This window comes from Thrips palmi, unplaced genomic scaffold (genome assembly GCF_012932325.1).
Source record: "Thrips palmi isolate BJ-2018 unplaced genomic scaffold, TpBJ-2018v1 HiC_scaffold_19, whole genome shotgun sequence".
Lineage (NCBI taxonomy): Eukaryota > Metazoa > Arthropoda > Insecta > Thysanoptera > Thripidae > Thrips > Thrips palmi.
Genome location: NW_023144628.1, coordinates 6,491,826 through 6,503,904, shown reverse-complemented (window position 1 = coordinate 6,503,904; position 12,079 = coordinate 6,491,826). Strand labels below are relative to the sequence as shown.

Sequence of the window (12,079 nt, the reverse complement as noted above, 5' to 3'; positions counted from 1 at the left end):
AGCGAATGAGGCCCCTGGATTCTTCCGGACTGAGGGGATCGCACGTGAACACGAAATATTCTCCACAACAACATACTTGTAGGCTCGCTGGCTCGCTCTGGGCCCAACCCTACGAAGCGGGAGGTTAGGACTCGGTCATGTTTTCTTAATTTACTCGCACTCCGCGTCCCCTGGTTCACGTACTTTAACATCGGCACCTTCCACCACAAGCAACTCACCTGGCGAAAAAGTTATCCAAAAATCCAGGCACAAATCACCATTCCACGAATCAAAATACCTTCGTTTATTTACAAGCACTGGGTTGGGTCAATGTTGCCAGACGCACAGACATCCAGCGGAGCGACGCAGACGCAGCCGCGGCTGGAAGTAGTTCTCCCGGGGCCGAGGTTCGTACAGGTAATTTCGCTTTCACTTTAAATCGTGTCAACCTCGTAATAAACGAGTACCGCAGGTGTTGAAAGCTCTCGCCAAACCCCAGTTATCGCTAAAATTCAGTCCTGGCGAAGAAACAATCGGTAGAGGTTCGGCACTACTTGACGCGGCGCGGAGGGACAGGAGAGGATTCCAGGAGCGTGATATGATGTCATGCGGCGAGGAATTCACACGCCCTTCCAGAAATTCCAACATTAAAAATGAATGTTTTTAATATTCTAATTGAATCCGTATGTTCCGGAAATGGACCCACGGACATAAAATAGATCGTAACCCATTATAAAAATTAATTCATCAGTTGGCCAAATTTTGACGTGCAGTAAGCATTGAAGCGAAAGGTGCTGAACAGTAGGACACAAATTATGGTATGTGGAGTGTTTATTGAAGCACATGATAAATATATTTATGTAAATTATGTAAATTACACAGATGTAAGCAGAGTAAGTTTCTCATTCAGTTGAAGTTGAGTTTTGACGAGCTGAGCCAATGTCATCACCATGAGGAGGTCCTGATAGGATAAAATATAAAATTGAATTAAAAAATGATGAAACATGAAAATTATAAGTTAAAATTAAGAAAACAATATTATAATACACTACCTTGATGTTGGAGTTGAACATCTTGTCAAACTCCTCAGAGGTCATTTTGGGAACAGAGTTTATCATGTCTGTTAGAGCACGTCCGACAGAATTGTCTGGGACAGTTTTACCGGCTAGAACATCCTCAACATATGCCAAAACAGTGTCCAGAAGGCCTGATAATTTATTGGTGGCTTCTGCAATTCTTGCCAGATCCATCATGGGCTCCACAGTGTCTTTGTGCGCCACCATAGCAGTTTTGCTGGCCAGCTGAACTAAATTCAGAAGAACACAGGAAGCAATATGTTAATAAAATCAACTCATCAAAGGGAAGAGCTAGAATAAAACCCATCAACAGATTTTCAGGAGAAACTTACTTCCCACCACTTCCGGCTCATAGCAGGTGACATCCACAGAAATGGGTGTGAACATGCAGCCTCCCTTGCCTCCAGGTACACCAATAGGTACACTAATGTAAGGAATAAAGAGCACTAAACATTAATAAACTGATGTATTTTAAATGATATCCGGGAAGAATCTGTTCACTTACTTCAGATATGCTTTGACACCCATTCTTTCTCCTTGAAGAGTAGTGTCCAAAGTTAAATGGATTGGGTTGGCGCATTCTCGAGAGTAGAAATCATGGATCGCTGAAGAATGAGAAGTCACCTCTTGACCCGTAGCCCACCATCCAACAATATTTTCTTGAGGGTTGACACGCTTGATGAAATCAAACATTTCTTTCGCGTACATAATTTCTGCTTCCACCTACACAGGAAAATAACATTAGATGCACAAATTCAAGCATTTCTAAATGTTAAAGATGGTGTAAGGAGGCTTACCATATCATCATACTCCTTGTGAGGTACACAGAAGCAATTAGTTACTTCAACTACACCTTTCTCAACAGATCCTGCAAATAAACAGAAAAACAACAATCTAAATAAATGAACAGCACTTAAACCATGAATTGAAACAGTGACAGTCCGATGGGACACCACTCAAGCTCCTTTGCAAGAAAGACAAATGGGTTTGCAAGATTTATTGAACTTGAGTTGGCACTTGGCTCCCCATGAATGGAAACATAACCTACGGCTAAACCATAACCTCAACAACCGGCTTTTAGAAGTGTCAGTTTAAAGCGCAACATGATAATTCTTAAGAGAAATGGACCTAAGAAGTTAGCAAACTTCTCCAGACGTCAATCAATGAGCCAGCAAGAAGAAATATGCAGGAATTAGAACAAAAGTATGGTCCATGTGCGACAGTGGTAACATCTGTGTTGATGAAACCCAAATGCAACGCAGTCTAAGCTTTAACTTACCTAACAGCGTTCCGATGACTCGGTGCGCGTCTGCATTTCTCCTTTCGTAGGCGTCGACAATTTGAAATAACACTACGGGGTGAACTTTAACAGACAGATTGTACGCCATGTTTGCGGTTTTTGTGGACAGGAACCGAAACGAAATGCGAGGTTCGGCCTTTTGATTGTAGTTCGTAAATTTCGCCTGGCGTGAGGCTAAGCCAGGCTCGATGAGAATATTTTCGCAGTCGCTTCTCGAAGTTTGGTGGACCGTTTAATTTAACATTATTCTCAGCTCAGTTTCATTTCATTTGACGGATCAAATAAGATCGAATTTTGCATTATTTCAATGTTTTTTTCTTCAATCAAATGTCTAGTCAGTTCAAGAAATTCGCACCGAATCAAAATACCTCAAAAATTTCTCATAATAAGTCTTCTGTCGCAAATTTTTGACAGCAGTAGGATGAGAAGAGGCAGCCAGGAGGCAGCAGCTAGTCCAGCAGAACTGTCAACAACGTCACATAAATTTGAAGATTTCGCTTGAATATGTCTTCTCAAGCCAGTCATGAGTCAAAATCAAAGTCAGAGTAAGTACTGTTGTATATGGAAACCCAGTTACATTTTGTTTCTGTTCCTTTTGACCTTCTTTTGTACTTTCCATCCTCTCAGTGAGATACAATTCTTTAACCTTCTGACAGGTTGTTGCTGAATTCCCTTTCGTCGTTAAAGAACAATACCATTCTTAATTTCACTCAATGTTTCCTTCTAGTTGATTGATGACTTACAACTTTTTCTTTCTCGGTGTTATTGGTTGCTGCTGCTGCTACAGCAGCATGATTCGGAGCATGTGAGTCTGACATGTCCGTTTATTTGTTCACAGCCTCAAAATATCGGATCAGGCTCTCGTTTGCCATGAGAGCAAACTTAGAGGCGATATAACAATAGGCCCGAACACAATTGTTCACCCAAGAGCCACGATAATTGCCGAAGCAGGACCAATCATTATTGGAGCGAGCAACATTATCGAAGAACAAGCATATATAATCAACCGGTGAGTTCAATTCTCACTGTTTGCAAGAGTAATTTATGTATGAGTGTGGCCTTACTTGTTTCATCTTGCTTTCTTTCTTTTGTCTTCTGACTAAATTCTCTCAGTCTACGTCCTGGTGCAGACCCTTCTATAGTCCAGGTCATGGAAATCGGCTCCAACAATGTGTTTGAAGTGGACTGCGTCTTTGAATCGTCCATGATGGGTAACCAAAATGTACTGGAAGTTAAATGTAAGGAATGTCAATTAATTGCTAATGTTGATTTCCTCACCTTATATCACCCAATCTTTCATTGAAATTTGTTTGTGGCAGCTCATGTTGGACCTGGAGTGGAAATATCAGATGGCTGCATAATTGGAGCTGGATGTAAGCTAAATGGAAACGAAAGGTTACCTGAGAAGTCAGTTATATATGGTAGTGATTGTGCAAGACGCATTGCTATGGACAAACCACCAGTTAGTAAACATTTATACTTGTGTTTCTTTCTAGCTTTCTTTTCTCTTTTGGCACTTTTTGCAATTTAATGATCTTGTTTTTATTTTTCAGCATCCCAGTTTACAAATTGATTACCTGACCAAAATTCTGGTGAAGTACCATCACTTAAAAAAGCCCCGGAGTGCTAATTAATGTTGTCTTCTCATTAGCTTGTAAATTCTCTTATTATAAGCTTATTTTCATCTTTACATTGTTTTTGTTCCAATCTTACTGGCATTCATGAAATCTTAATTGTGGTTGAACTATTTATAGTGGAGTTATTGGTATATTTAAACACTGTAATATATATTTTGTGTATCAACTTTATTAATTTATGTATAAAGTTAGATGATCACATCTAAACAGCTATCATCACTTTCACACGGTCATAACTAACAAAGGCTGAAAGTGTCAAAAATCACACATTATTTACATTTGAATTTTCCTGACCACTGAACTGATACTTCTTTCTTCTGGCTCCTCATCATTTCCCTTGTTCTGACAATTGTTTGAATATTTTCTCCATGGTTGGATTTTTAAACCAGCCGAAGAATCAGTCTTCTGCAAGTTCTGGAGGAAGACTTTACAAACACTAACGATAACAAAGAGCACCTCTTAAATGAAGTGTTGCTATCACAATGTGATAGTTAAGACTCTTCAGAGAGATAGATGTAAAGCCATGAATCACTTTGCATCACACATCAGTGCTGTGAACACAATTTACAAAAATAAGTTTTAGAATGTCACATTCACCCCACCAAGAAATTAGCTTACACCATGGTCACCTTCATATACACATGTTACTTGATTACCACTCAATGTTACCTATTGACCCATAGGCAAAACATCACCTTCATAAATAATGTGGTTGTCCTGCATTAAAATAAATCTTCATAAAAATTATGAAATGAGATGCAAGCTTATGTGCAGCCATGTGAGGCCCATTCCAATGAAGATGCACACCAACTGAATATGAGTTTGTGCTGCCACACAAAAAATATATATCAAAATCAGTGGCAATCCATTTTACATCAAGTCGCTTTTAAGAAACCATCACATTAGCATGTCAAGTACTGTGTGCACAACATCTACAAAATACATGACAAAAACTGTTTACCAGCTATACCTTATTTTTAAGAAGTAAGCACATTTACATCAAGTGATTGCAAACTGGTTGTGATGCTGATTTTTAAGATGTCACTACAATGTGTCAAGAAAATATCTATCTTTGTTATCCAAAAAAATTTCAATTGCTCTAGTATGTTTAAAAAAAATTAATTACAAATGTCACAATTGCAAACAAGACCACAGGCTGACATGAAAAGATCTGGGGAGTTCATCACTTTAAAAAGGACAGTTATTTTTCAATTCTTGTGATGATTAGGAGGGTAACATCATAAAATTGTGAAAGTGGGTACTGACTTGATATTTCTTGGCAGGAATACAATTTAACAAACTAAGACTCACCAAACAAATACTTTTTTATCATTCCTGGCAACAAGCTGACTAAAAAAAATTAGAAAGTTCTAAATAACGAAAGAAAAATGGCATAGAAAAGGGCACACATCTACAAAATTTTGTCTATTATTGATATCCTTCCCGAACAGTTCACCAACAGAAAGAATAGCACATGTCTGACGTTATCAGTGTCATAAGTCTTAACATTTAAAGACAGTATAAAGCATGTCTCTCACTTCAGCCCTTCATTACTATTATAAAAATTAATGTTATAGTACTTTTTCCCTTTCATTGTCACTAAGAGGGCACAAAATGTGGCAGGGTATCCATGCAGACAAAAGCTGCCATCACAGACAAACTGGCATAGCCAGTGCCACTAAATATTTTTAAAAAATGAGAAGAAAATATAACATAGCTAAGACAAGCATAAAGCAAACTTTTGATTTGATTAGCATTCTAGTCTTGCCTATATAACAAAAAACCAAGGAGAACGTCCATAAAAGGAACTATCCACTCAGGCTGTGACACATTTAGGATGATTATAGTAGTCTAAGACTAACATTTGGTCTTTTCACATTCAAACAACACTAAATGCCAGTGGTGTAATTAACTAAAGTCATTAAATCAGATAAAACAAAAACACCAACAAAAAAAGTTAATAAACTAAAACAGCATTCTTGTCAGATTTACCAGGTTTAAATTATAATTGTGGCAATGAACGAACATTATTTACAAGTATAATTAAAATATTTGCAAATGCGAAGAAATAATACATCCAGATTTTATCAACAACAGTATATAATCTCAACAGGTTAAACATTTAGCTTTCCTACAGGAGCAAAATGAAAGGAACCAATTGTCATGGAATAGCGAAAGCGATACAGCTGCTCTCACTAGTGACATCACAAAGCAAACCAACTACTGCAATTAAGGTTTTGGCTAAACAATGAGGAACCTACAAATTTATTTGAAAAATTAGGTACCTGGGACAAATTTGGAAGATGACTTGAAAAGAAGTTGCTTGGAAAGCAAAGGAGTCATGAATGAACCACGTTACACTATCAGAGCGTACGAAAGAAGATACTATTAACAGACCTGCTATAGTTGTCAAATTTCCAAAAATCTAAATTGTATACTTGAGACTATTACAGATAGCTAAACTGGTGAAGTAAAACAAAGACTGAACACAACTGCTTGTTAGTAATATTATGCTTGAAACAGACTAGATGAAGAAGAGAGTTAATCGAGAGGAGATTAAATGTGGTACACACGCAAAATGCTCTGTAGTATGACCCTGGTATCCAGACTGAAGATTATTATAAATAAATTCAATTGCTATGGAAGACTTGTTTTCAACGACATCAGTGGTTGGATTATATGAAGTACAATTATCAAATTCACTAGGCAGAAAATTGATAAAAAGATTAGCAATAGAGAAATAATGAATTAAAATGTAGTACTAAATGCCAACTAAATTATTCTAAAATCAAGAAAATTACATGTTATTGCTTCCCATGCAATCAAATGGTTTCTGAGTCATTACACCACTGGAATTTTTGAAAAACATGTTTCAATTTGCATGACATGTACAATGTGCAACTTATTTTTATGCACAGTGAGCTAAGAACAGATTTTGAGAGGTAAACCAGAGGATACCATCAAACATCAGCAGCATGGTACAGACCAAATTTAAGTACAATGAAAAGAAACATAAAAATGTGTATGTGCAGTTTGATGAAGAATGAAAGCACAACAAAAGGCCAAAATCCAGTAAATCGGCATAGGCTTCTTAAGGATTTTATTTGAAACAGAACAAAGTTGCAAGTTTATTTACTATACGTAGAAGATTCCAGCTCAGATGGTTTTGTTCAATAAATAATTAAAATTAAATGCTGCTAGTGAAGTTTTACCTGAACCTAATTTTTAGCTAGCTAGGCACCCCAATTAATCTCAGGCAAGGCACAGCTCAGCATTATGCAACATGTGACTCCATAGCATACTCTCACACACAACCAAACATCTTATCAAAATATTTATTGCAAACAAAGATGTCACCTTATCATTATGCACACTCAGGACATAAGCCCTGAATCAGACTTAAAAATTTTACAGAATTTTGTAGAATGTCCTCTACAAAGAATTAAAAGAATGACCCTTGTCTTATCCTTGTTTCTCTTCAAACTTCATTGTGTCACTTAGAAGATGCAACAGTACATCACAGCACAACGAAAAAGTATGGAGCAAAGCCAGATAAGACAAGATGTCAAGATTTGGCATGGCACTGCACCATTAAAATACACAAATGTTTGACGGCGCAGCGCTGTGACTCTGTATGGCAACTTAGCGCAGCGCATCAGCAGACCCTATGATACCATTTCATGCCAAGCACTACCATTAGAAGGACCTTCTCCATTATTTCCTGTAAAAAGGGGAAAAAAGTTGAGTCAATTTAAATAGTTTGACAACAGAGATTTCTGCTAAAACCATTAACATTAGACAATAGAAGCCTTAGTACCATTTAAATTGCCAGGAGAATGACTACAATTTCTGTATTTCTCAGATGGGCCCCATATTCTCACAGTGAAGTCATCAGAGACTGAAGCCAACATTTGATGATAAACAGGGTTCCATGCCACACAATTGACAGTTCGAGTATGCCCAGTTAGCACAGCAATAGGTTTCTCTCTTTTGACATGCCAAACATAAACTCTATTGTCTGAAACATAAAGGAATCAATTAATAAAAGCAGTCAAGTTGTTTATTAGGAGAGATGAAAAAGTAAATGAAATAGGCACCTTCACTTCCACTAGCAACAAAGTCCTGATTGGCTCCTCCAAAGCAACTATGAATTGTAAAGTGCCCTTGTGTTACTCCCTGGAACTTTCGAACAAGACATTTGTCTTGCAGGTCCCAGAGATGAACTCCCTGGGTAGCTACATTAAGAAGAGCCAGCTTATCAGCTGAGTTGACACTAAAAGCCATTACTGCATGATCCTCTTGCAATCTGAACACATCAAATATTATTAATTAATAAACATGGAAGAATTGTGTAGGTTCCAACAAAATTCTGAAAAAAGACTTACACATTATAGTCGGTTAAGTCATCAAAATTATAAGCTCGAACACGATGATGAGTATCTGCTGCCAACACAGTTTTCCCATCACTACGGCACCACAGGCTGTTAACTCTGACACCTTCCCATGAGTCTAAGACATTTCCTTCCAAGTCCTGTAAAGGAGATGCACCAATAAGTTATCGGTAGGCCAACTGTATTATTCAAAACAGTAGAACTGTAGTTCTTGTTACTTACACATTGATAAAATTGGCCCCTAATGCCACCAGTTACAAATTTATTGCCATCACGATGCCAAGAACATGAGGTCAAAGAGTCCTCTGGAGACTGAGAAACTTTTACTTTCAGCTCCTCAGAGTCAATGTTCCAAATCCATAGCTCTGGACAATCTTCTGGTCCACAAGCTATCAGGTGAGAGCTGTCTGGAGACCACGAAAGGTATGCTACACCATATGAATGACCTTCCAAGGTTTTACGGTGTGTGCAAGTCAAAGTGTCCTTCAAACAAAAGATGAAATTAGGCATGGAAATGAGTTTGATTTATGGAAAAAGAAGATAAGTGCAATTTCAAAAAACTTACGGGATCAACATCCCAAATGATTACAGATGTATCTTTGGAACCAGTGGCCAGTTTTAGACCGTCAGGGGAAAAGCGACAGAACCATACTTCATCACAATGGTCGTTAAGAACTTGCGTAGTCTCACAGGGAAACTGATCACTGCACAAATAGCATCAGGAGCATATTAATAAAACGTGAAGACAAAAACATATTGCATAGACTGACTCAAAACACTAACCTGGAGCAGTGGTGGTCAGAAAGCAATGAAACATAATCTGCTACTCCCTCAACCTTTGTGTTATGATATGGACAATTCTGCTTCTGCAGTGTTACAGCTTGATCAAGAAGAGAATAGAGCCTAGAAGAAAGGAAAAACTTAGAAATGCAAAGGAGAATAATCTAACCTGCAGCATATTCACTAAAGATCAATAGTACCTTCGAGGTGGCAACATAATAGATGGTGGAAGGAAAGACTGTAGTTTGTCCATAAGAAGACTGCGCGACTTTGTTCCTTTGCCTTCCCACCCAGCCCGTTTTTGTAATTCCTCTCCTCCACTGCACATCATATAACTGTAAAAAATGGATGAAAATTTCAAGCAACATGAATTAGAAAAGAGACAACAGACACGTGAAAAGTTGTACTTGATCGACACCTCGACTGAATAATTTCAAGTTACCTGCTTAGCTGATGCACTCTTGTAGTATTGTGCCCAAGAGGTGTTAACTCATTTCGAAGAACATGAAGTGCATCAAGAGCACGCCCATCTTCAAGATATTCCAAGTACTTTTGCTCCAGCAACAAAAACTTCATTTCTACTAAGCACTGTGAGGTACTCTCAAGCAAGGACTTGAGTTCATTAAGGTCAATATCAGCCTAAAACCCAAGGAAGAAAAACTTAATACAACTTGCACTGGACATAAATTGTTGTATGCTTGCATGAAGTATTGACAATAAAGGTAGTGATCCAAATGGTTACTTTACCTTGACCCAGTCACCATCCATCACATGTTGCCGGAACTTCGCAGCAGAAGGGTGGTCCAGCCGGCAACCCGACTCCTGCATGAGCAATTCAGCTGTACGACTGGAACAATAAAATGTTGAATTAGTATTTTAGGAAAATCAGATCTGAAAGAAGAGCAGGCCAGCATAACATTGATGAGAGAGAAATTTCCAATTGCAGAATTCATTAAGAAATATGTTTTTCATTGTGCAATGCGTCAGTTCTTTGGTTATTATCTTGTCAGTAAAAAGATAGTAAGAAACAAGGAGTCAAGCGTATTAAAACTCATGACTGCCTTAGGTTAGGTTCATTGTCCCCATTAAATAAAAATTGACTTAATATATCAAAATGAGAAGAAAATAGTCTAGAGGAATAATTGTGACAAGCCATCATGAAGATAGAAATGACTGCAAATCTTACTTAGTTGAGTGAGATAATATTAGTAATGAGCAAAATTTAATATAATGATTCATCAAAATTAAAAATAAAGAAAAAATGTTTAGAAGAGAAAGAAAAATGTTGAAAAGGGGGAAAATAAATTCGTGCAGAAAAACTACTTTTGTGACATTTTTAAGTCAGCACCTCTGGCCCCTTATCTGGTCTCACATCTGACAGGTCAAATTACAACAATAAGTATAACGCGATTGTTTCGCTACAGCGATGATGTCAGAAAGCGAAAATCGTCAAAAAGACAGCTGGACAATTATTGAAAACCTAAGGGGACACCCAAACCGTGTACAAAAGGTAAACAAATTTAGGCACTAACAATGCAATTCTGCAAGCAGAAGAACTTGCATCCCAAGGGAAGCAAGGTTAGGTACACTTTGTTCGAAAAAGGGGTCGTACTTTAATCCAACAGTCTTGAGGTGTTGCCCAATGAGTCGCACAATATCTTGGTTTGTTCTGTCCATAATCTTTGATTGCACTTCCTCCCCGGATGGCGAGGAAGTGCCATTATGTTCAGAACAGCCATTTGAGGCAGGTTGCTGCTGCTGCTGCTGCATATTGGGCTCCACAATTCGGGACTTCTTCCTGGGTGGAGGCGCAAGTCCTCCTTCTTCGGGGTCCCCGTTCGAGGCCAGGCTTGCTAAGGAGTCGCCGTGGTTCAATCTGTTTTCACTACACCGCGATATTTTGATTGCGTGAGCCAAGGGCACTCTGGCACTCTAGCACAATCAATCGACAACACAGCTGTTCAGTTCCTTGGCAATGTTTGGGATGCTCGACTCGGCCCGAAGCACGGCCCTCTAAAGCCCTCTGGAGTTCCCCCCACTCTACTTTCTCGCGCCTCGCTCGCTTTGTTCGGAAGTCAGAAAAAAGTAGCATCGTCTCGGAAAATGTTTTATTTATTTTTGTGTCCATGCACATCAGCTCACAACGTTCAAAATGCGAAATAATTTGAAATTTGTGCACAGCACTAGTGTTACTCCGGTCATTTAGTTAGGGGTGGGGGTGAGGATGGACACTGTGCAAAGAACTCTGGGACAAGCCATTGCCGCCACTCGGTTCGAATGAGTGAAAGGAAGGAGCTTTCTGTGCCTTTTCCCGTGTCGCAGAGCAAGCAGGGCCGCGATGCCTGTGATAGTGGATCCACTAGCAGTCGCGATCGTTGGGAGTCATCTGTGATGCAGTGTTCAGTTCGCTCGTGAAAATGATTCCTGGCAGTTCCCCTCGAGGCGTTCAGCTGCTTTCGGCTGCTCTCCGCGTAGCAACAGCGAAAGGGGCAAAACGGAATGGCAGCTCGTTTCCGACGACGTTTCTCCGTTCAGCGAACAGGGGCCGCCCACTGCGTCGGAATGAGAGGCTGGCTAACAGCGACAGCGGGTCGATCTGTTTTCCTCATCGGACGCTCCTTTGTTTCGCATTGCGTGCTACGCTTGTAATCTACGCAGTGTACTTGGTCGCTCGCCAGCGCAGAAGCTGACGTCAACGCCGGAAGGGTTGCCTGCGTCAGGCGCCAACAGAGGGCAGGACGGACAACAGAGGAGCGATGCCGAAGAGTCGTTCTCGTCGTTCTGTCTCTCTCGCGCCCCTTCGAGATACCCTGCGATGCTGCGTGCGACAGAGACAGGGAGGCAAGGCGGTCCTCCGGAATCAGCGTACAGAGCACAGCGCCAGGCAACAGCAGGCTGAGCAAAACCGCGAAAACT

At 39.5% G+C, this 12,079-nt stretch overlaps 4 protein-coding genes across 6 annotated transcripts in view; 1 reads left to right on the top strand and 3 right to left on the bottom strand.

The window, feature by feature from the left end:
• LOC117646162 (protein 4.1 homolog) overlaps positions 1–369 on the bottom strand; it is a 30,335-nt gene extending 29,966 nt beyond the window's left edge. For 2 of the 3 annotated variants that reach the window (XM_034386931.1, XM_034386933.1), the window contains exon 1: positions 219–368. The gene's annotated coding sequence lies outside the window, so the exon portion shown is untranslated. Of the gene's footprint in view, positions 1–218 lie in introns of all 3 variants that reach the window. The other variant, XM_034386934.1, reaches the window with a different exon arrangement.
• A 423-nt stretch (positions 370–792) lies between these two features.
• LOC117646166 (eukaryotic translation initiation factor 3 subunit F) lies at positions 793–2,493 on the bottom strand. Its single transcript, XM_034386939.1, has 6 exons — positions 2,335–2,493; positions 1,853–1,923; positions 1,561–1,778; positions 1,388–1,479; positions 1,032–1,285; positions 793–940 (listed from the first exon to the last, which is right to left on the bottom strand). The coding sequence occupies exons 1-6, from the start codon at positions 2,441–2,443 to the stop codon at positions 854–856; spliced, it is 831 nt and encodes a 276-aa protein (XP_034242830.1). The 5' UTR covers positions 2,444–2,493; the 3' UTR covers positions 793–853.
• Positions 2,494–2,751: 258 nt separating this feature from the next.
• On the top strand, positions 2,752–4,163 carry LOC117646168 (dynactin subunit 6). Its single transcript, XM_034386941.1, has 5 exons — positions 2,752–2,900; positions 3,194–3,364; positions 3,469–3,593; positions 3,675–3,817; positions 3,909–4,163. The coding sequence occupies exons 1-5, from the start codon at positions 2,860–2,862 to the stop codon at positions 3,987–3,989; spliced, it is 561 nt and encodes a 186-aa protein (XP_034242832.1). The 5' UTR covers positions 2,752–2,859; the 3' UTR covers positions 3,990–4,163.
• LOC117646164 (WD repeat-containing protein 26) lies at positions 4,144–11,165 on the bottom strand. The gene is made up of 11 exons (XM_034386935.1): positions 10,776–11,165; positions 9,911–10,010; positions 9,606–9,802; positions 9,364–9,498; positions 9,167–9,286; positions 8,949–9,087; positions 8,606–8,866; positions 8,378–8,523; positions 8,090–8,298; positions 7,810–8,010; positions 4,144–7,713 (listed from the first exon to the last, which is right to left on the bottom strand). The coding sequence occupies exons 1-11, from the start codon at positions 10,931–10,933 to the stop codon at positions 7,658–7,660; spliced, it is 1,722 nt and encodes a 573-aa protein (XP_034242826.1). The 5' UTR covers positions 10,934–11,165; the 3' UTR covers positions 4,144–7,657.
• Positions 11,166–12,079: the final 914 nt, after the last annotated feature.

Coding starts and splice junctions, on each gene's coding strand:
- LOC117646164 (XM_034386935.1), bottom strand. CDS start 10,933: ATGCAGCAGCAGCAGCAGCAACCTGCCTCAAATGGCTGTTCTGAACAT. Junction 10,011..10,775: donor CTCAAGACTGTTGGATTAAA/GTACGACCCCTT, acceptor TTATTGTTCCAG/TCGTACAGCTGAATTGCTCA. Junction 9,499..9,605: donor AGAGTGCATCAGCTAAGCAG/GTAACTTGAAAT, acceptor CATTTTTTACAG/TTATATGATGTGCAGTGGAG.
- LOC117646168 (XM_034386941.1), top strand. CDS start 2,860: ATGTCTTCTCAAGCCAGTCATGAGTCAAAATCAAAGTCAGA. Junction 2,901..3,193: donor GAGTCAAAATCAAAGTCAGA/GTAAGTACTGTT, acceptor ATTTGTTCACAG/CCTCAAAATATCGGATCAGG. Junction 3,818..3,908: donor TTGCTATGGACAAACCACCA/GTTAGTAAACAT, acceptor TTTATTTTTCAG/CATCCCAGTTTACAAATTGA.
- LOC117646166 (XM_034386939.1), bottom strand. CDS start 2,443: ATGGCGTACAATCTGTCTGTTAAAGTTCACCCCGTAGTGTTATTTCAA. Junction 1,924..2,334: donor AGTCATCGGAACGCTGTTAG/GTAAGTTAAAGC, acceptor GTTTATTTGCAG/GATCTGTTGAGAAAGGTGTA. Junction 1,480..1,560: donor GGTGTCAAAGCATATCTGAA/GTAAGTGAACAG, acceptor TCCTTACATTAG/TGTACCTATTGGTGTACCTG.